The following is a 23,687-nucleotide window of genomic DNA, read 5'->3' as shown; positions in this document are numbered from 1 at the left end:
AAAAAAATATTTGAAGTTGAAGTCGAAATGATGCAGGAAATGATGCGTGGCATATCTAAAAGTGTTCAATCTTGAAATTTTATCTTCGCTTAACAAAATCTTTAAAAAATGACTTTAACTTGAAAAAATTAACCGGAAAGAACTTTTGTTGCACATCGGACATAAGTTCTAGCTTTTGCCTATAAGGCAGAACTTGTCGTCAATAATTCTGCCTTATAGGCAAGACTAATTTATGTACACAACTTATGTCTGATGGGTAACAAAAGCTTTGCCTCTGTTGTCCATCAGACATAAGTTCTGGCTTGAACTTGTGGTCAATTGAGCAGGTTCGCTGTCTTGAAATATCCTGAACTTTCTGCCTTATAAACAAAACTAATTTATATTCACAACTTATGCCCGACGGGTGACAAAAGTTTTGCCTAGCTAGTTTTCTAAGGCAAAGGCTATTTTTTAAAGAAATTTGTCAAGCAGGGTACAAAAAATTCACAACCAACCCTTATGGAGACCATTTGTGAACTTAAATAAAAGAAGAAATCGCATGGTTTTCCCTTCAAATCGATTGTTTTTTAACTTTTTCGCCTTCAAATGAGTTGGTCTTTAATTATTATTTTTTCCCTTCAAAATTGAACGTATGCCTCTCTACAAATAAATTCTTTAAGGATCCGGCAACTTGTAAGATATTATGAAGCGAAAATATAAATTTATATCACAAAAAAAAAAAAATTGTTTATCTTGAGGCCTAAAAATTAAAAACTATCACAAAATAGGGTCAAAAGTGCAAATGACCCAGTTTACCTCCCATAATTGTTTTAGCCCATAAATAAGGCCCATCCAGCTAAGCAGCCCAATAACCAATTCACTTACACTTAAGATTTTACCATTTTCATTTTACAACTTTGGCTGCTGCTCCATCTGCCGCCTGCTGCTATATTCTTTAATTTCTTATGTAAGTTTTCTTGTAAAAATTATTTAACACTTACTTGATTGATATACTTGGAAAATATACATGTTTTTACATTTTTGTTTGTTAGGGTGATTTTGCTAATCTTTTGTTTAATACTTGGTAGTAATAGATCAGCTTATATTTGTAAATTATAAGTTGATTAATGACCTCTTTTTTGTTACTAACAGCAATTTCAATGGTATTAGCTCTTTACTTTTAAAATGGAAAGATTTGTTTATATAAAATCATTGTTTATGGATAAGATGAAGATTTTAATAAGAAACCCCAATTTCTTCAATTTTAGCTATATTTAAGTATGATTTGAATACTGTAAAAGTTGTCTTGAGTAAATGGTAATTTTCTTTTTTCGTTAGTCGATATGACGGTACAATCAGAGGTGGATCCATGATTTAAATTCTATGAGTTTAACTTAATAGTTTTAGCATTGAACTCATTATATTTTTAAAGTTATGGGTTCATATTTACTATTCATTACAATTTTAGTAATTTTTTACATTATAAATTTATGCTCCTCTTTGAAAGTTATGGGTTCAGTTGAACCCGTACCTATAATGCTAGATACGCCTCTGGGTACGATGATATTAATTTCCATCTTCCTTCAGCTTCGAGCCAATATGACGGTACAATGTTACAATCCTTGCATTACGTGCATTTCTTATTAAACTTTAGTCTAGCTCTTAACCTTTTCCTATCCAATTTGAACAACTGAGTCTGTGTTCCTAGGGAACATATGCATATATATGTGTGTGTGCAATTTTAGCTACTAAGAACATAGTTTTTTATGAATGTATGTAGGCTTTAAGGAATTTGGTCAGCAGAACCCAATAGTTTTGGCCCAAACCCGGTATATGTGCTAAGAAATCTACTAAGTATATACAGAAATTAAATTCAAAACTCAGTTACTAGCACTTGAGGTTGTTGTCCTAGAATCAAGAACCAAGTTAAAATCATGGATTTGCCTATGTTGAGGCATAGTGTTGGAAGAAATGTTTAGGAACCATTGCATAAAATTCAAAACAAGAATAACCGAACAAACCAAACGCAAATGAGTAAAGCTCATTCTGAACTAAAAAAAAACAGCTTAGTTTTAATGCTGTTGGTGTTTTGTCATTTGTTGAGTATTTTGTATATGGTTAGATAAAAGTTTTCAAACATGCTTTTGTGCATTTTTGGATATATCATCTGCATGTTTTGGAATGAAAAGCAATAATTCCTAAGCACTAAAATTTCTCTGGCCTTCAATGCTAGAGAAGCTTTTTTTAATTTGCATAATATTGGTGTGAAGTTAGTTTAAATATAGTATTAAAGTCATTGAGGACTCATATAGCCGACCCCAACTTGTTTGGGACTGAGGCGTTGTTATAGTTGTTAAATCAATTACCAGAAGCTCTTAGCTACTCAGCTATACTATAGGCTCTAAAGGCATTACTTGACGAGAGCTCCTTGAGCCATTGCTATCCTACCCAACTTAACCATTTTTGAACCACCATCTCGAAACTTGGAAATTTCCTTTTAAGTTTAAACTTGTCTGTGATTATTGGCTTTTCAGCTATTTAGCTCTATATGTTTCTGGAAAACTGAAACTTCATTCTCTTTTTGGTTCTCTCTAAGAAATAAGCTAATGGGTGACAAGAAGAAGGCTGGCGCTCTATTCGTGAGGCTTGTTTCAGCTGCTGGAACTGGATTTTTCTATGTGAAGAAGAAGACCAAAAAGCTTCAAACGAGTCAAACTAAGCTTGAGTTTAGAAAGTTTGATCCTCGTGTGAATCGTCATGTTTTGTTCAAGGAAGAAAAGATGAAGTGATACAAAAGCCAAACTCATGCCAAATCCTCTTTAACTGTTAGGTTTCATTTTTGTAGCACCAGATGTGAAATTAGATGAAAGAACCTTTGCCCCACCTGTGCCACAACAATAAGGTTTGGTTATTTTAGTTCTATCATCTATGTATGTAATTCTCTGACTTCGTTCGTGATCATGTTGCATGAAACATAGTTATAGAAGAGTAACTTTGAACGGACAATTCTATCAATTTACTGCAACAAATAACCTTCCCCAAACTTTTACCAAACCATCTTTAACATTTGGCTTTGTGTTGCAGCCAAATGATCCTTTTTGCACAAATTCTTTAAACGGGGACAAATCTTAAACAACGGCGAGGAATGGTCCTATTTGTGCAAATCACCCAACTAAAGTCCCCTAGTTGGCTTTCTGTGACGCGAATGTGGATTAGTAGCACTAGTGAGTTTCGAATCTCGAATGGCTAAAAAAAATATTACTTTGTACGTGAAGTTGATACCTTTGAGCATATTCAGATTAACCTTAAAGGTAGTACAAACTTGCTTAAAAGCCATGTTTATCAAGCAAGGTCAATGTACATTTTTGGTAGCAATTGAGATACAGTGATGAGGACGCAGTAACAAAATGGTTTAGGGTTTTCGTTGTCCCCCAATTCGTTTTGTTTTTTCATTTTGATGGATTTTTTGTTCATTTTCTTGTCACACTTGTGATTCTTTCACTACCAGACCAGACCAAATACATGTATGATTCTTGAAGTCAATTTGATTTGATATTGCACGTCCGTTTGATTTTTCTTGAATTCCCTTATGTTTGATTGTCCAATATAATTTTGTGGCTTTCGTTCAAAAAATATAAGCAAAAGAGCTTCTGGATTTCTTGCCCAACTCCAAGTTAGAAACATCGGAGACTGTGGGCCTGCACCTTTGTCGATGGAGTTTGAACTTGTTACGTGTGCCTGACTCACACATTATTGTGTCGTTGCCACTGAATCAAGTCCCGGTGGCTAATGGAAGACAAGTATATTAAAACAATAAATCATAAAATTTATACTACAAAACACTGAGTTTACCATCGAGCACTGCAAAACACTTGCTCTTACTACAAGATACAACCATCTCAATCCAACCAAGATAGATAAAGTATTACAAACAAACAACCAGAAACATAGCGCCTCAAAGCCCAAGTGAAAATAGTAACAATAATTACAAGAGGGAATGGTCATACCAACACCAAACTGATAATTGCAAAGTGAAATATACATACATGTCTCTAAGCAATGAGGAAAGGCAGAACAGTTAGCATGAAGGAATCATAAGTGAATGTTGCTGAGCCAGAATATGTAGTATCCTTCTCCTTGAATTTCTCTGTCAGTCCCTGCACATATACAGTACTTTGTGAGAACCGAATTACTCCCTCCGTGACAATTTATGAACCTCTCTTATAGGAATGACATGATATGTTTAAGATCAGAAAATATTAATGGTGTTTTTAGTATGTTATAGACACCTTTTAGTTTAACACGACAAGATTCATAAGTCTTCGCGACAAGATTCATAAGTCTTCTTTATGATCTTAAACTTTGAGACCAACATTCTCATTTTAAGTACAGGAATAACATGGCATGTAAGACTATAAGATATAACGGGTATTTTTGATTTGTTATATACACCTTTTAGTTTAAGATGACAAAATGCAAAAGTCTTCTTTGTGATCTTAAAGTTTGTAACCAGTCAAACTAAAACACATATAATGAAACGGAACGGGTACTAAATATATTTGTTAGACATAGCTCAAAGAATGTATACGACATCGCCAGAGAAGCTTACCTTAACAGTGAGGCAGCACCTAAATCAAGCCCATTAACAAAAGGAGAAAACACTAAAATTAGCAAAACATAGAAGAAGCCAGAAAAGGAGAAAGAAGTTGGAAAGGTAATAAAACCAAATGCATTATTGGGGAAACATACTCAATGAAGTTATCATATGCAATGGCTTTATTCATTCCACCAGTTTTATCAAACTTGGAAACAAGCAACTCCAGAACAGGATCATATACAGCATATCCCAAGCTATGTAAGGCCTCTCTTAATTCAGAAGAATCAATTTTTCCACTCCTATCCTTGTCAAATCTCTCAAAAATTACCTACAGAAATTAGAAGTTTAAATAAGCTAGCATCTAAGAAACACATCTCTCAAATTTGAGAAAAAAAGAAATACATAACGTAATCCAAAACTATGTTGCTCGGATTCTCCAAAACTGTTGATGTACTAGTGTCGGATCCTAAAAAAATGTACTACTTTTGGAGGATCCGAGACGGATCGGTCAACATTTTTTAAGAGTCCGAGTAACATATATCCAAAGGTGACACTTCAACTCACCCGCCAGTTTTGAAGACTATAGAAGACTGCAGTGAATTCTTTGGGACCTGTTTACATAAACAAAGGTTTGATCATCAATAATAATGAAAAAGGAATACATTATCCAGTCTCACTAATGTTTCAAAAGAATGTCCATGCAGAAACTTGATCAACCAGACTAAAAAATGGCTCTTAATTAACACTTGAAGATTGGAAAACTTTTTCTTTGTTGATGAATCTTGAATGTTGGAGACTTTGGAATCGACTTGGGTGAATTCTGAAACTCTTTTGTTGAAGTTCCAGAAATTTTCAAAACCTGCTTTCCTACAAATTTTCTAGTGAGATTAACATGAGTTTAAATTCTGGCTTGGACAGTGTGAAAGGCAGGAAACCTGCTATAATTGTTTACCCCGAAATCAGGTAATAAGTTGAATTTGTAAGTGAGGTGTAGGATATGTGGATAAATTTTAATCTATTTTTGGTTGATATGGGACGTGTATGAACTTGTGGGTGAAGGAAAATATATATATACGAACTATATGCGTCAACAACTTGAGCTAAGATGTAAATGTTGATGATTAAAGCTAATATAATATTGAATGAAAGATCACAACTCCACAGATTCGGACTAAAAAGAAAGATAATGCTTTGATGTATTTCTTGCTATTACAATACTCTTGATCTCAAGAAGTCAACCCTTAAAAGTAGGGAAAATGCCCCCTATTTTTTTTTTTTGATTAAGCACCGGGTGTCCGGGTCTTTTTGAGCCCCGACTAATCCCGGGGGTGCACAGGCCCTCGGTAAGGAGTTTCCCGCAAGTGCACCACGGGTAATTCAGGGTTTTACCCCAGTCCGATGGCCCTCAGAAATTGTTTCCACCCAATGGGTTTCGAACTTGAGACCTTGAAAGGGAGCAAACCCCAAGGCTCAAGCCAATTACCACCAGGCCAACCCCTGAGGGTTAAATGCCCCCTATTTATAGTTTTGTCTTATGGCTTTGCATACAACATAAAGCCCTTTTAGAATAAAGAAAACCCTAAAAGGATAAGGTTGGGCCGTACGGTCCGACACCCGTACACCCGTACGGTTGTCGGTACAATGTGACAGAACGGTCTTGACGCGTGGCAATTTTGTAACTGATTAACCGGACCAACGGCCACGATCAACTTGGTCATGGAGAAACCGGACTGGCTGTGATGTAGAGTTTGGTCCGGGGATACTGGACCAAACAGATTTGCTTCACTTTTCTCGGATCAGCCGCAGCTGGTGCAATTTCACCGGTCCGAAGGAAAGACTTGGCACTCATGCCTGTTTCTTCTTATCCTGGTCTCACCGGTCTTGTATACATCCGGTTTTTACCGTATACAATAATAAGTTAAATTACATTGATAATGTAACAAACATTTGCACCATCACTGTATATGAGTTAAATCCGATAAACATACATTGGCAAGATGTAAAGATTCTTATTCATCACAAGTCCACCATAGTGAGTGATATGATCAGTGGCTCTCACTAGACATTCTTAGGACCAATCTGGGCTATTATCATAATTATCTTACTTCAGAAAGAAATACAGCTACTTATTGCGGCCAATTAGCGAAGGTTGAGGGACAAAAGTTTGAGCCTTGCCCCTAGCAAACTAAATTCAGTATTTAAGTGGACTTAAAGGATAGAGGGGAGGGCCCATCACCCCGAGTTTCGAAGGTTGCGGTTGGCCCAAAGACTTGTGACAGATTCTCGATCATAAAAAATAATACAACTACTTATCATTAAGAAAAAAAACTTCTAACTATGGAAGAAAATTTGATCCAAGTCTTTCAGCTGCCCAATTGAAAAAGTTTGTGCTTTTGTGCATTAGCCAAACAGAAACAAACACAAACCTTGTTTCCCAATTCTAAGTAAAACTATTATCAGTCAACACGCGTTTATAAGGCCCCACCAATGGCCTAAGCATTTATAGCATAAACTATTTTAGCATGAAAATGATAAGCAACCAAAATAGGGTATAATGATATTGTAAGTATTACTCTCCATAAAGCAGCATAAGTGTACATACTGCAAGTTCAATTGTACACTAATATAACATTTCCACAAGAGAATATTTTAAAATTTGTAAAAAATAGAGTCAACCCTCTCTATAACCGCAGGTTGATCCCAAGATATTTTGGCTGCTATAACGGCTGTTAATTGACATTTAAATAGCATTTGGCTATTTATAGAGATATCTAATGTCAAATTCTAAGCTTAATCACACTCTGTAAAAAGAAAAAAAAAATTAAATGGTAAAAATATATATATTCACATAATATTCTTTGTCATAAATAGTGTATTAAAATATTAAAATATTTGATCAAAATCTCTAGATTTATTATTGATTAGAGATTTTATTTCTATAAAAATGATTAATTATTACAATACCAAAACAAAGATAATGGTATAAGGGGTAATTTTATAAAAAAGTATTGTTATAGAGATGTATGTTGTTGTTACATGTAAAAACTGTTATAGAAAAATAAAATATAATATAAAATTCGATTCCGATAAAATAAAAACTTAATTGTTATACTGAGGTGCTGATACAGAGAGTTATAAGTGTACCCCCTTTTTCCAATTAGTACAAGAAAACTAGTACTCCCTCCGTCAAAATCAAATGATATTTTAATACATTACACATATCGTTAATATAAGATTGCAACATTAAAAAATCTTTTTTTATTTCTTAAAATTCGTGCCTAGTCGACATGTAAATTGGGAGAGAGGGTACAAATAAAGCTTTGTGATCCAGCCCTTCACACATAACGAAAGTTTAGTGCACCGGGTTATTTTTTTTCCCCGCAAAGAAAATTAGTACTTCAAAGAAGAAAACATTACCGATTTTTCTGATATTGGTATTGGTGAAGAGATACATAAGAAGATGAACAGTTCTCAGTCCAAAGCTTTGATTATACGAAGATAGCGCTTTCTGCAGTTCCTTATCATCAATTAACCCACTACCATCCTGATCAGCCATTTGGAAGCAAGATATCACATTCGGGTCGGTTCCGGGTGAGAAAATAGACGGTGTCAAAGTCGAAAACGGGTTCGACCCGTAAGGACCCGAGTGTGGTGGAGCTGAACTGTGGACTTGAGCTGGAACACCGTAGGATGGCGGAGCACCACCGTAAGGTCGAGCTGAAGACGGTGGTGCACCGCCGTATGGGGCGGAGGAATACGGGTGAGGTGGTGGTGGTTGGCCGTAACCGTGGCCGGAGGGATTTTGAGGGTAACCGGACATTCTTTCTTTCCGCCGGAGAAAAATTGTGAGTGATTTTCAGAAAAATAATGGCAGATTAATTGAGCGGTACAGTACTATAAATATTGTCTTAATTTGATTTAACATCAAATTTAAGTAATAAATGAATTTTTTTAAAACATATAATTTAAAATAAGCTTTATATATTTATGTGATTATAAATTATGTTATAAAGTTATATTATTTTTAAATATGAAAATGTGTTAATTTTTTTTAGATAAATTAATAAGGACACTGAGATAATCTTTTTGAACGGGAGGAGTAACAGTTTAATTAAACAAGCGCGGATTAAAACGTGGGTTACGTAGATTGAGACATGCACTGCACAACCTAGTAATATTTATCGTTGACTCCCCAGTTTCTATGACGCGTAAACTTTAGCAATTGAGTTTTCTTTTCCTTTTGGAAAACGGAAAAGCGTCAAAGTTACCCTTGTGCTACGAGAAATATTTTAAACGGAAAAGGGTCAAATATATCTTGTACTGTGAGAAAAGGATTAAATATACTTTTTGTTATATTTTGAGATTAAATATATCCTTGCCGTTATATTTTAGAGCTAAATATACCCCTCATTCATTAAAGTTATCCAAAGTGGACATCCGATTTTACGTGGCTGCCACACATTTAATGAGGTGGATGTCACGTGACATGTCACTTTAACACTCCTAACCCATTTTACCCCTCCCCTTTATTTGTTCTTCCGCCACTAAAATTTCCTTTCCTTCCACCACCATTGCCACCATTACTCACCACAAAATCTAATGTTGCTCCGGTAAACCAATTGCCGTTGTTCCTATATGCATTGGATGAAGAAACTGCCTCTGTTAGTGCAAGTGATGATATTGCTTCTTACCACGAAGACCTTGATGCCTATGCTGCTGCTATATTGGAATTTAATTCCCCGTTCGTTCCTCTTTACATTCAGCAAGACGAGGATTAATGTCCTCTTTTCCCTGATATTGTCCATGGTCATACAACTTTGTGGAGTTGATAGTTCACGATGATTGATACAACTCAAGTTTTGAAAATTTTCTTGTCCAATTTATATGTTTTAATTTTATTTGTCGTTGCATTTCAGTTTTCATTTATACTCACTGCCATCGTAAAGATTCTTTGCTATTGAAAATTTGTTAATTCATTTTCTATTGATTGTAACAATATGATGTTGTTCAGGTTGAATTTTCGAATTAGAGATGGTCATGGCGGCAGTAATGATAGCAATGGTGGTGGAGGGGAAGGAAATTTTAGTGGTGGAAGAACAAATAAAGGAGAGGGGTAAAATGGGTTGGGGGTGTTGAGCTGGCATGCCACGTGACATCTACCTCATCAAATGTGTGGCAACCACGTAGGATCGGGTGTCTACCTTGGACAACTTTAACAGATGAGGGGTATATTTAGCCCCAAAGTATAAGAGCAGAGGCATATTTGCCCCCAAAGTATAACGAGGGATATATTTGGCCCTTTTCCGTAGTTTAAATATACCTCTTGTTATACTTTCAGTTTAAATATACATTTTTCATTATAATTTGACACAAATTTATCTTTAATTTTAGCGAAGAAACACGTATCAAGCTCAGAATAAAATGACGCACCCTCAATTTTAAATACCTATTTTTTTTAGAAACCTACTTGTTTAACTTGACCCAACCCATTTTCATCATCTTCTTCTTCTCTTTTATAGCCGAAAAAAATGGTGTCTCCGACGATCCTCCATGTTCTTCTTCCTCAAACTCATATAAATATTTTACGAGAAATTAGGGTTAATCATATACCATTTGCACTCAATATTTTTTTAGTAAGATGTTTTACATATTTCCAATATTTATAACTTTATATTAAGTTTCGTATTCGTGAATGGGGAGCAAACCATCTGGTCTTTTATTTAGGCTCATATTTGGACATGCAATTTGAATATTTTAAATTGTATTTTCTCTTATAGACATAAAAATTTCATAAATTGTGAAAACTATCAAAACATTTTCAATTCTTATACAATCTTACCAAATGAGCAAGTCATAGCTCATAACAAAATTAGTACACTACTAGAAGACTTTTCTAAAAAATACAATATCAATTAATCAAACTTTAGTTCAATAAAAATGAAAATTTAACATGAATAGTAATGTAACTACTCTTTAATATAAGGCCAAAGTCATAGATGGACCCCTGAACTTGTCCTGATTTTTCATCTAGACCCCTCAACTGAAACGTTGACCATCCGAACTCCCGAACATAAGATAAACTGTGCCATTTGAACCCCTCGTGCCAGCTGGGCACACGCGTGAAGCTCACTTGCTGTGACATGGAAAAATAGACCAGTAACATGGAGCCATGTCATGTTACCTGTTTTATTTTTTTTATTTTTTAAAATAAGCCATGTCAACAAAAACAATTAATTTTAACAAAAATTCTATTTTAAAATCTATTTAAATAATTTAAAAAAATGAAAAACCCAACCCATCCTCTCCGATATCCCACCTTGCCACAGCCACTGCCTCCTCCACCGCCGCTTTCTTTTTTTTTTAAATTTTTAATTATTAAAAATTAATTTTAACAAAAACTCTATTTTAAAATCTATATAATTAAAAAAACTCGAAAAACCCAACCCATCCTCTCCGATAGCCCGCCTTGCCACCGCCACTGCCGCCACTGCCGCCGCTTTCTTTTTTTAAATTTTTAATCATTAAAAATTAATTTTAACAAAAACTCTATTTTAAAATCTATTTAAATAATTTAAAAAAATGAAAAACCCAACTCATCCTCTCCGATAGCCCACCTTTCCGCCGCTGCCTCCTCCGCCGCCGCTTCAAAATCTATTTAAATAGCGTTTTTGTTAAAATTAATTTTTAATGATTAAAAAGTTAAAAAAAGAAAGCGGCGACGGCGGCGGAGGAGGCGGCGGAGGAGGAGGCGGCGGCAGAGGAGGCAGCGGCGGTGAAGTGGGCTATCGGAGAGGATGGGTTGAGTTTTTCATTTTTTTTTAATTATTTAAATAGATTTTAAAATAGAGTTTTTGTTAAAATTAATTTTTAATGATTAAAAATTCAAAAAAAGAAAAAAATTGGTCTCTCACGCTCTGTTTAAAGCAGTGAGCTTCACGCGTGTGCCAGCTGGCACGAGGGGGTTCAAATGGCACAGTTTATCTTATGTTCGGGGGTTCAGATGGTCAATGTTTCAGTTGGGGGGTCTAGATGGAAAATCAGGACAAGTTCAGGGGTCCATCTATGACTTTGGCCTTAATATAATCCTCCGACATAAATTAAAGGTTGGTAGACATAAATAAAGGTTGGTGGAAGTTAATGAGATTGGTAAATGGTTGATGAGATAATTATTAAAAATATCTACCAACTTATGGATCTTTTTTTATAAAACATAAACGCTTGGGTTAAATTTTATATTTAAAAAAATTGAAACCATGAGTGAAAACGCATGTCCAAACGCTGGTTTGGGGTCATGGTTTCAAATCATGATTTGAAAACGCATGGCCAAACGCCTACTTAGTTATGACGCTTTATTATTTGGTATAGGTATCACATCTCATTTGCTATTAAGGTTTAATTTAGTGTGTTACAATTATTTTGACGAGTTACGTCAATTACTCCATCATAAATTGGTTACATTTCTACACTTTTATAATTACTTATTTAAAAGTTATAAGTAATATAGTCATACATATTGCGTGCTGATGTTGTTTGCCTTTTCCACTAAATCACAGAAAATAATAGTGTGTCTTGTCATGATAGAGCGATCGAAAAAATGGAACAAAAACCAAGAGCTTCGTCTATAAGGAAGTATTAGGAATCCGTGACTTTTGTAGCACAAAAAAAAAAAGTTGAACCAAACTAGCATAAAAAAAACAAAACATTACTAGGTTTCACGCACTAATTTAGTGCGTGAAAGGACCAAACTGCAAAAATGCAAGTTTGGCCTTTCACGCACGAAAGGAGGCAACAAAAAGTTGCCCCCTCCTTCCCCACCACAGACCCGACCTTTTCACTTCCCCACCACAGAACCCGCCATTAACGCCCCATTTCAGTGGTCCCCAATCCCCAAAACGTTGTTTTCGTGTTGTTTTTCAATCCAAAACTCAATATTCTTGGTATATTGAAGTGTAGGAACAAGTTTCTAAGGTTAGATTTTGGAATAGAGCGGCGCGGAGCTCATTTTGAAAACTCAAAAACACCTTCATTCTAGGTATTTTACTACGAATTTTTTATTACATTGCTAAATATACTATTACCTTAGGTATGGTGGGAGGGATCTGTGGTGGATTGCGCATTTTTTTTGTGCGTTTTTTGGCAGTTCGCTCCCACCACTGCGACTGCCCCCTTTATTTTTAAAAAAAATTTTGTTTATCTATTGTTAATTAGTTAATTATTTATTGCTTGTTTATTTAGTATTCGTTAATTGTTCGATTAGCGACTTAAGTATTCATTAATTGTTAGACTAGCAATTTCAATTGTTAGACTGGCTAATTATTTATTTAGTTTTTGTTAAGCCAATTGTTTATTTGTTAATAATTTCTTAATTGTTTCATTAGTTAATTAATTGTTTATTTGTTTAATATACGATAATAATTTATTAATTTTTTGATTAGTTACTTAATTGTTTATTTATTAAATATATGATAACTTGTTAATTATTTGATTAGTTAGTTAATTGTTTATTTATTAATTATTTATACTAATTGTATGCAAACTAATTGTTAATTATTTGACTTATTAACTTTTAATCTTTATATTTTAGGATTGAAAACCCTTAGTTTAGGATTCATAACCCGTAGCTTAGGATTGAAAACCCTTAATATAATTTTCGATAAAAGATTACATAACTAATATTACTTGTTAATGATTTATTTAAAACACGTAAAACAGATGGGTCACCACAATCCTTAATAAAATTTTCGATAAAAGATTACATAACTAATATTACTTGTTAATGATTGATTTACATAACCAATGGGTCAATATTTCCTCTTGCTTTCGCAATGGTCGCTAATGAGAGCAACGACACATGAGGGATCTTTTTGACCCATTTGAGCAGTGGGTGAACCCGCATACGTTTGGTTGATGAAGCTCGAAGTTGAAAAATGGACGCTTCATGCTGATGAAGGCAAAAGATGGGGCATGCTCACAACAAGCAGCTCAGAGTCTTTCAATGTCTTGCTGAAATCTGCTCGAGGACTACCTGTCACCGCAATGGTGAGAATGACTTTCAAGCAGGTTGTGGAGTGATTTGTGGTTAGGACAAGGCAGACCAGAGCGATATTAGCCGACGGCGGGACATGGATGCCAAAGCCCTTCAAAAATATGGAGCATTATAGAAAAAAATGTGAGCATCACCAAATGACCGAGTATGACCCAATTCAACATGTATATGAAGTTAGGACGGGTTATTACAACCGTAAGGGTGGAAACGTGCATACCGTTTATGAGGCAACAAGAACATGCACTTGTGGTAAGTGGCAAACGTACCACATGCAGTGTTCTCATGCTGTCAAGTGCTTCGAGAGAATGAGAAAAACGGTAACAAGTTATGTGGCGGGGGAATACAAGGTCTACAGTTACCTTAGAGCATATTCCGGCCAATTCCACCCACTTGGTAATGAAGCTTATTGGCCAAACGAGCCGTTTTCGATGGTTTCTAACAAGGATTATATCAGGAAATTGGGCATTAACTCACGGAGTCGTAGACCCAATCAAATGGATGTTAGTGAAAGAACTTACTCTCGCAAGTGCTCTACATGTAAGCAATATGGCCATGACAAGCGTTCGTGTGGGCAACAAGGCCGTGGTAGTACAAGCATGTCTCGAAGTAATAGAGCCTCTAGAACTTGAAGATTGTATTGTTATTGTAATTTATTATTGTATTGCTTTGAATTAGTATTGTAATTAAATGAAATGAATTATTTTTTAATTAGTATAAACCTCTCGTATTGGATGAATTATTATTAAATCAAATATTTATATTTGTACATTCAAATATGATAAAACACTTAAATCAAAACCCTATAAATATGACAAGTTTCAAAACTTACTTCGGGGCACTTTAGAACCCCTAAAATGACGATCCAAATGTTTAGGTGGACTTGATGTAATGAGCCGACATTATTGTACGCAAAAAAAGATATTAACTTTTATATAAAATATTGATATTTTGGGGTTTTGAAACATGATTAATCTTTGCCCAAAGTATGAAAAAAAACGTGATTTAAAAGGTAACACAAAAAAAAAAAAAAAACAAAAGGTCTCCTTCATGCACGAAATTCGTGCGTGAAACCTAATAATGTTTTTTTTTTTTTGTGCTAGTTTGATTCAACTTTTTTTTTTTGTGTTATAAAAGTCGCGAATTCGAAGTATTAGGTAGCGTATGAATATATTCCATGTTTGCACTTTGCACCAAGAATTGCAGTTTTTATCTACCTAACTAATTAAATGTAGTTGTTCCACTTTGTAAGTTCATATAATATTTAATCACTTGTCGTTTACCAGGGAAATAATTAGAATAAGCTGATTTCATTAATTTCGGGATGCATTTTTTCACATTAAATTTTCTACTACTTCATATCAAATGTACTATTTACATGGAACACACGTACGTAGAAAGCACATGCTCATAAACTAGTCATAATCATGTTGATTGACCTAATTACCCCTAATTATTTAAAGTTAAAATTACTTTATGCTAATTGACAACATACGACTTACGACCTTTTGCTAAATATTCTTGGTGATTAATCATTTTGCCATAAACATTTTCAACTCAAATTTTGTCTGAATGTCTCAAACGAGTTTCACTTTTTTTTTCTTTTTCTGAAAACAATAGGGCATTAAATAATTGTTGGACGCATTAATTTCAATATACGGGCTATTAATAGTAAATGTCAAGAATAAAAGAAAGATCATTAGGATGAATATTACACGGTACTTTTAAGGGCACCAGACATAAGTTGTGGGAAAATATAAACTTATGCTCCGCAAAAAAGTAATTATTTGCATTAGGGAAAACAACGTATATTTACATAGTAAGGAGAAATATTTACGAAACGTGATGGTAGTTTTCCTTATTTACAAAACATAACGATATTTTACGAAACATGACGGATTTTCATTTATTTTACATTAAAAAAAATGACCTCAATTTTTTTTTGTATGAAAGTTGTATGGAAAATATATGAAATATGTATGTGTGAGCGAAATTTTTAATATAATTTTCGTACACAAAATTGTGAGCGAAAATTTTAAGCCTTGAATATTGTATGAAAGTTGTTACAATGTTGTTGTAATTGTATTAATTTTCCAGAAACATAATATGAACTTTATATACGAAAAATGTGAATGAAATTCTAGGTCTTGAGCGAGATATACACATTTCATACCATTCTCATACATAAATTTTTGAGCGTAATGCTTAAGCCTTGATCGAGATATACACATTTCATATGTTTTTCATACACAAAATTTAAGTGAACTTTTTAAGCCTTGAGCAAGATATACACATTTCATACACAAAAAATTGAGCGACTATTTTAAGTCTTGAATGTTGTATCAAAGTTGTATACAATGTTGGTAGCTGTATTAATTTTACAGAAATCTAACATGAACTTTATACACGAAAATGTGAGCGAAATTTTAAGCCTTGAGCTAGATACAAATTTCATACCATTTTCATACACATAATTTTGAGCGGATTTTTCAACCCTTGAACGAAATATACACATTTCATACACTAAATTTTGAGCGGACTTTTTAAGCCTTAAGCGAGATATACACATTTCATACATAAATTTTTGAGCAAAAAAATATTTTTTTTAAAAAATAAAAAACAAATAATTTTAATTTTTTTCTTAATTTTTTTTAAAGCAAGATTTGTAATTTTATGTCTTGTAAATAGAAAACTATCGTCATATTTTGTAAATATTTCTCCTTGATATGTATATGTACATATTTTACACTGACTTTACATTGCGGATCAAAAATCAAAGACCAACACAAAAGAGGGAGAAAAGTGCAAAGGACCCAACAAAATGACATTCCAAAAGCCCATTTGGAAAAGATATGTCTTTGGCCCATACCTAGAGCAGCCCAGTGTCTAGCAGGCCCAAAAAAAAAGCCCAATATAAATCCATACAAATATAATTTCCATTCTTCTATTACACCTAAAGCCCTACCTTTTTCTTCTTCTTCTCCATCTCAGCAAAACCTCAATGGGAAAGAAGAGAAAACACACTGAAACTGAGGCTGTAGCCAATGGAAACAAAGATGAAATTGCAACAGAAAGGCCTAAAAGAACTCTTTTGGGTTTTAAAGATGGCTCTAATACTGAGGAAAACAAAGACAGTTCATCACTTGTTACTTTTAGAAATAAAGAGAAAGTATTGGTTACCTGTTCTCGTCGTATTAGCTACAGGTTCGTCTTCTTTTATTGATTTATATTCAAAAGGGTTGCTGTAAATGATAAAAAAAAAAAAGGTTGGGAAAATTACGCTCTATGTCAATTTTTGAAAATATTTACGCCTATTTAGCCCATGCGTTGTGTATAAACACCTTTTATACAAGGTTGATTATTATGTAAATGTTTTCCACCAGATATAATGTTGTATAATATTGTATATTGAGCTACTTGGCGTAAATATTTTCAAAAGCTGTGTATTTTTTATTTTGTTGATTTGGGTATTTTAGGTATCGGCATGTAATGTTGGTTTGTGTTATTTTTGGTTATTATTCAAAAGGGTTGCTGTAAATGATAATAAAGATTGGGAAAATTACGCTCTATGTCAATTTTTGAAAATATTTACGCCTATTTAGCCCATGCGTTGTGTATAAACTCCCTATTTAGCCCATATTTGTGTATAAACACCTTTTATACACTTTATGCAAGGTTGATTATTATGTAAATGCTTTCCACCGGGTATAATGTTGTATAGTATTGTATATTGAGCTACTTGGCGTAAATATTTTCAAAAGCTGTATATTTTTTATTTTGTTGATTTGGGTATTTTAGGTATCGGCATGTAATGTTGGTTTGTGTTATTTTTGGTTATTATTCAAAAGGGTTGCTGTAAATGATAAAAAAGATTGGGAAAATTACGCTCTATGTCAATTTTTGAAAATATTTACGCCTATTTAGCCCATATTTGTGTATAAACACCTTTTATACAAGGTTGATTATTATGTAAATGCTTTCCACCACGTATAATGTGGTATAATATTGTATATTGAGCTACATATTTTCAAAAGCTGTATATTTTTTATTTTGTTGATTTGGGTATTTTAGGTATCGGCATGTAATGTTGGTTCGTGTTATTTTTGGTTATTATTCAAAAGGGTTGCTGTAAATGATAAAAAAGATCTGATCTTTTGTTGGGTTTTGTCGATTTTGGATATTTTAGGTATCGACATTTAATGTTGAACTTGGTGTCACTTTTGCCCCACTGTAAGAAAGATAACAAGGTGGAGTCCAAAGATGCAAAAGGTGAAGCCTTGAATGAGCTAGTTGAGTTGAAGAGCTGTTCATCTTGTTTGTTCTTTGAGGTATCTTGTTGTTTCAATTGTCTTGTGGAAATTTGTTGTTGCTATAAGATTTGGTGTTGATTGAGCTTGATGTATTACTCCCTCTATTACTAAAAGAACGTAGGCTTGAAGTATTAGGAACAAATTTATCTGATTTATGGAATTAGTTCATACTTTGTATCCATAATTTTTGTTTAAAAGCTAGAAGACTAAATTTATTCAGAGATGTGTAAGGCTGAATTATTCAAAACTGTGTTATATATGGATGTGATGAAGGTTTTCCGAATGAACTGCTTTGTTCTTGCTGTGTGCTAGGCCTTGATGAATAAGTTCAGTTACCATTGACGACATAGCAACCATGTATGATGTGCATTGTCCTTGTCAAAGAAATAAGAAACTTTCTTTTCGAAAAGTTGAGTGAACCAGAAGGGGAAACCAAGAAGATGAAGACGAGTGTTTTAACTTGTCTGTGCATCCTTCGGTCCTATTTTGTCATGTTTAGAGGAGGATGTACTCAGAGGCAGATACAGAATTTCAAGAATATGGGTGCACCATTAAAGAAAGGAGAAAAAAGGAAGTTTAGGCTGTAGTCAATCCGTGTTACTCTAGGTAAATAACTCAATATTCAACCAAGTGTACCATTCAACAGTTATGGAGCATGGGGGCCAACATATAATGTTAGATCAATTCTTAGAAATATGTACATAAAAATACCTAATTTTGCGAAGAGACCATGGGTTCACGTGCACAATAATTTGGATAGTAAATCCGTCCCGGGATATACTTCCTGTCAGAAGAAGGGACTCACATTCTTGAGCACTCTATTTAATTAATGTTCTGAAAAAAAAAAGCATAATAAGTTCTGAAGTTTATGAGAAAATTTGCCTAACATTAGTGCTGCAACAATTACTCAGTAAGTTTAGCCTAGCATCACAAATTCACAGCCACCTGCTGCAGCAGGGACACCACCTCTTGTCGTTGTGACTTAGTTCTTTTAGACGCCTTTCAATTGAGCATAATTTGAATAGCGGGAAAGCATCTTTTAACACCGTCATTCAGATGACAACCCCTTCCTAATTCTATTCTCCCTTTCGTATTCTTTGCTCATTATTCTTACTCTCTTTTATGTATTTAAAACAATCAGCCTGGTTGAATCACTTGCACTTTCCTTTGCAATTAGCCTGTGACTTCATATGGAGTTTAAGATTTCAATTTCTGCTCTTTCTCTCTTTGTTTTATTTGATTGTTAATTTTTGCTCTTTCTCTTTGAGACTCTTTTTCAAAAGTCAAACAAATCACTCTGTCAAATCACCGGTGCTCTGAAGATGCATTAACAATGTGAACTGAAGGTTACCCCTGGTTATTAAAAAATAAAAAAATAAAAACATATAGGCTATTCTTGGTACAACTATCTATATCTATTGGAGTAGTCATATGTATCCTGTCGATGTCTCCAGTTCTAAATGCACCTCGTCAAAAGAGAAACCTAAATATTAGGTGCGTGGGCATTCAATGGCTCGGCTCAATGGTCAAATGCTCAGCTTTTTGAAGGTCTTATATTTTAGATTGTGTAACCCGAGGAAGAACAGAGAATTAGCAAGTTCATTTTCTTTGGCGGGAGGAGGACAACCTCTTGAAATTAGCTCATGGCAGAAACTGGAGGCTGCTTGAGTTATTCCCGAAAATACCATAGGCATATCACTTTGGCCAAAAAAAAAGCTTGAGGACTTATTGGTTTGGAAAATATATGTCACGTGGAATTTCTGGACTTGCCTCTGTATCTGTTTGGCTATGGTGATTAGAAATTCTGTTGAATAACATTTTTGTTTTTAATGCATTCGGTAGACGTGGTTTCATCACTTCTGTTTTTGATCATTATCCTATGTTTGCTTTTCCTTATGTTTGATTTTCTTACTTCCAGTGTCGGAAGGGAAAAGACCTCTATCTATGGATGTCCAAATGCCCCAATGGTCCATCTGTGAAGTTTTTAGTCAATGCAGGTAATCAAATAGATGCTTTTTATCAATCATGTTCTGATGTTCATGTATAATTGGATGCGATTGAAATTGTATGTCAACTGAAAATAAAACCTTTCCCTTCACTCCTGATATTCTCTTTATTTTCAATGAGGAAAGTCCAAATTATTCATGTTTTTTATATATATATATTTTTTGAAGTGCACACGATGGAAGAGTTAAAACTTACTGGAAATCACTTGAAGGGTTCACGTCCTATTTTGACTTTCTCAAGCAATTTTGATAAGCAACCTCACTGGAAGCTTTTGAAAGAAATGTTCATGCAGGTAATTTGACTTTGTTCAAAGCATTAATTAATCTTTGCAATAATTCCTGGTAACTAAATGTACGCAGTTAATTTTTTTATAGTACATTTTCACTTTTTGCCTTTTATGTTTAGCTAAACTTTAAGCAATTCCGTCCTCAAAGGACGTTGAAGCAGAAAACTTTTTACTTGGTGATAGTTGTTTGGCCTGCTGAAGATGCTATTTTTATTGGAACACTTTGACTTCTGTATTCATATGCAAGCATTCCTTCGGTTTCCACTCCTTTGTCTTCATTGAAACTCGTTGCTTACAGTGACTTTTCAATGGGTTTTTTCCTTCTATTCAGAAGTGGTGGTTAAAGCATTTTCTTAAAAAATTAAATTGTTGTGTGTGATTTCTCTAGATGTTGAAGGTTCAAATGTTTATTTGTTTGAGTTGCATTTTATTATCCCGATATTTATGTAAATCCCCTGTTAAGTTTTTAGCTTTCTAGTGCCATGATGATTTAACTATCTTTGATTACATTCTAACACATTTTTTTTTTCTTTCATCAGATTTTTGGAACCCCAAAGGATCACCGGAAATCTAAACCTTTCTATGATCATGTATTTGTGTTTTCAATTCTAGATGACCATGTGTGGTTCCGTAATTACCAGGTCCGTTACTACTCATACCATAGTAAAATTACTGCATTATGACTGTTGCTTTCTCTTGAAGAAATGAGTTAATTTTTATGGTCCATCTTTTGCCCAAAGCAAAGTGTGCTTCAAGTATTTCCCTTTTGTCCTCCGGTAGGAAATTTCTTGGTGTTCGCCATAGGTTGTTCAACCCCCCCTCCTCCTGAGTTTAGACTCAAGGGTGAAGCCCTTGCATATTTCCTGCTCTTTTACGGAAAACATGTAGTGTGTAAAGATTCCTTAAAAAACAAAACAGAGGAAAATTCAATTACAAATTTATGGTCCAAAGGATAATATAATTACTCAGTCAATATTAGAGGTTGAGAATTGGTACTAAATTAAACCAGAAAAACAAATTACAGAAAGGAACCGAGAGGATATGTAGCCTCTTTGTCATAAATGTAAGAAGTAGAAGTGATATGTGAGATCATCCAATATTATTAGTCTTAAAATCCGTGGGTAGCTAAGTTTTCTGCCATTTAACCCATACTACCATTACACTTGTGTGTTGTGGAAGAGGAAGTCCATAGTCCATAGTGGGTGCGTTAGGTAGGGTAGAAATTGCGTTGCAAGTATCTGCTGAATTATCCGATTTGATTTCTTTAGCTATAAGGGGAAAGGGATGTCTAGTGTAGCTATCATTCACCTCAAAACCCTTCTGTTATATTGTTTTTTGATTTGTAGTAAAAAGGGCTTCTGTCATTCTTTAAGGTTCTCCTTATCTATACCAAGTATAGTAACCTTTTGTCTGATCACTTCTTGACTTTTGGAGCAGATATCATGTCCACATACTGGAACAACACAGAAAATAGACCGTGGGGACCTGGAAAAGATGACACTTGTTGAGGTTTGGAATCAAACTATGGGTAGTGCGGGAGAAGAATCATCATGTATGATATTGAAGTTGTGTGTTTATGTATGTAGGTTGGTCCAAGGTTTTGCTTGAACCCAATTAAGATCTTTGGTGGTAGCTTTGGTGGCCCTACGCTTTATGAGAACCCATTTTACGTTGCACCAAATCAGGTAAGATTCATCCTTTGCTCCTCGTTCTTCTGCTCACCCATGCTTTTGCTATGAGCAAAGAACATATGATTGATTTGTTCGTTTTTTGGCGTGGAATAATTGACTTCTTAAGTACAGTCACTAATGTTTTTATCTCTTCACGTTCCTCCAGATCCGATCACTAGAGAAGAAACAGAAGGCTGGCAAATATGCCAAGAAAGTCAAAGCAAAGACCAGGAGGAAAATGCATCAGTTGTCTAATCCGCTGGAGGTGGATGAATTTGCAGATATGTGGAAGGAGTGACAAATGATTGGCAAACACGAGGTGTACCCCGGAAGGATGAATGCTAATTTACCTCCCTTAAGTTTTGTATTGCTAGAATTATGATCCCTTTTAAACATTTGAAGTAAACCATATTCTTGATTTTCTGCCTAGTTAGAATGAATTATATGCAAAATTATTGTAGGGCAGTGTAAGAATGCCCCCTTTTTTTATGGCTTCCCTGGTTTGAACTTTTAGGTTGTGTCAATGCAAAGAATATAACATGTAATTTATTGGGTTGGGTGAAACTTACGTCTGTCTATGGTGCATTAAGTCATGACGGGTTAGGCGTACATTATAATTTCGAAACAGGGATTTGTGTGGAGAAGGTTAGGGGGGCAGGCCCATTGTCTATGACACTCAGCAATTATAAAAGTAGAAATCATGTCTTCCTGTGGTTTTATTACCATAGCAATCCTTTGAAGTCTCATATGGTGTCTTATATCCGATTCCAATTATATTTTGTCAAATTTGCCTTAAGAGTAGCAAAACCTGTTGAGTCTCGGGTACAAAATCATCATTTTCCCATCTAAGTAATCACTATGAAGCTTGAAGTCAATTCATTCACTTTAAAAACAAGAGGGAAAAAATGGAGTTTAAGTTCTTTGTGTTGGGTGAAAGGTCTAACATTGTTGACACGTATTTTTTAGATCTAAGAAAAGTATTGATGCAGTTAAAACACCCCGGAATCTGGTGTAGATTATTACTTTCGTCCGCAAATATTCCTACGCTTGGAAAAGTGAATTTAAAAATGCTCCCGAACTCATAGGCTTTAATAATGTGCATTCACTCGCTGTCCAGTTGGAAATTTTATCCGACATATCATCTTACGTAGGCTAATTAAAATAATTTTATATCCCTATATATATTTCCTATATAACATGCTAATCAAACCATTAAATTAAAAAATAAAATGAAGAAATAAACGGTGAAATACACTCTGATCAGAAAACCCACCCGATAAGTGGCTAACCCCAATTCTCCCGGAACTCTCTCAAACCCTCTTGCACTCCCCTTTGATTTACATAGAAATCTTAGGATTTTAATCTAGAAAATCAATAATTTTCATTTCTTTGTAATGCTGCCGTGTATATTATTTCCTTGTAAAATTATATGAAACAAACTCAGAAAAATTACATACAATAAACCTAGAAAAATTATACTAAAATTGAACCTTTTAAATGTCAAAATATAAAAATTCATACAACAAACCTAGCAAAATAAGGTATTCATACATTATAGTTTTTACAACCCCATAATCTCCCTCCGGAATTTTCATGTGATAATGAAATTCTCAAAATTGCCTGATACCCACATTAACAGTGTTTAGAAGTTGTTTGGATTGACTTTTTAAAAATAGCTTATAAGGTAAAAGCTAAAAGCCATAAGTTGGGAATATCCAACTTTTGGCTTATGGTTTATTTTTGTACTTTTCTTGCCTAAAAGTAAGTGCTTCTAAGCACTTTTCATCTTTGCATA

At 34.3% G+C, this 23,687-nt stretch overlaps 3 protein-coding genes across 3 annotated transcripts; 2 read left to right on the top strand and 1 right to left on the bottom strand.

The window, feature by feature from the left end:
* The first annotated feature begins 826 nt into the window (after nt 1-826).
* Nucleotides 827-2,985, top strand: LOC132615651 (uncharacterized). The gene is made up of 2 exons (XM_060330269.1): nt 827-946; nt 2,576-2,985. Exon 2 carries the CDS (start codon nt 2,586-2,588, stop codon nt 2,766-2,768), a length of 183 nt encoding a protein of 60 aa, XP_060186252.1. The 5' UTR covers nt 827-946; nt 2,576-2,585; the 3' UTR covers nt 2,769-2,985.
* An 893-nt stretch (nt 2,986-3,878) lies between these two features.
* Nucleotides 3,879-8,529, bottom strand: LOC132615381 (calcium-binding protein CBP-like). Its single transcript, XM_060329984.1, has 5 exons — nt 7,994-8,529; nt 5,141-5,187; nt 4,729-4,904; nt 4,589-4,607; nt 3,879-4,136 (listed from the first exon to the last, which is right to left on the bottom strand). Exons 1-5 carry the CDS (start codon nt 8,394-8,396, stop codon nt 4,032-4,034), a joined length of 750 nt encoding a protein of 249 aa, XP_060185967.1. The 5' UTR covers nt 8,397-8,529; the 3' UTR covers nt 3,879-4,031.
* An 8,047-nt stretch (nt 8,530-16,576) lies between these two features.
* On the top strand, nt 16,577-22,623 carry LOC132614900 (ribosome biogenesis protein BRX1 homolog 1-like). The gene is made up of 8 exons (XM_060329458.1): nt 16,577-16,823; nt 17,806-17,947; nt 19,848-19,926; nt 20,104-20,228; nt 20,762-20,863; nt 21,660-21,731; nt 21,809-21,907; nt 22,059-22,623. Exons 1-8 carry the CDS (start codon nt 16,621-16,623, stop codon nt 22,188-22,190), a joined length of 954 nt encoding a protein of 317 aa, XP_060185441.1. The 5' UTR covers nt 16,577-16,620; the 3' UTR covers nt 22,191-22,623.
* Nucleotides 22,624-23,687: the final 1,064 nt, after the last annotated feature.

This window comes from Lycium barbarum, chromosome 10 (genome assembly GCF_019175385.1).
Source record: "Lycium barbarum isolate Lr01 chromosome 10, ASM1917538v2, whole genome shotgun sequence".
Classification (NCBI taxonomy): Eukaryota; Viridiplantae; Streptophyta; class Magnoliopsida; order Solanales; family Solanaceae; genus Lycium; species Lycium barbarum.
Note: the sequence above shows the minus strand (reverse complement) of the source record. Positions and strands in the feature narration are given on the sequence as shown.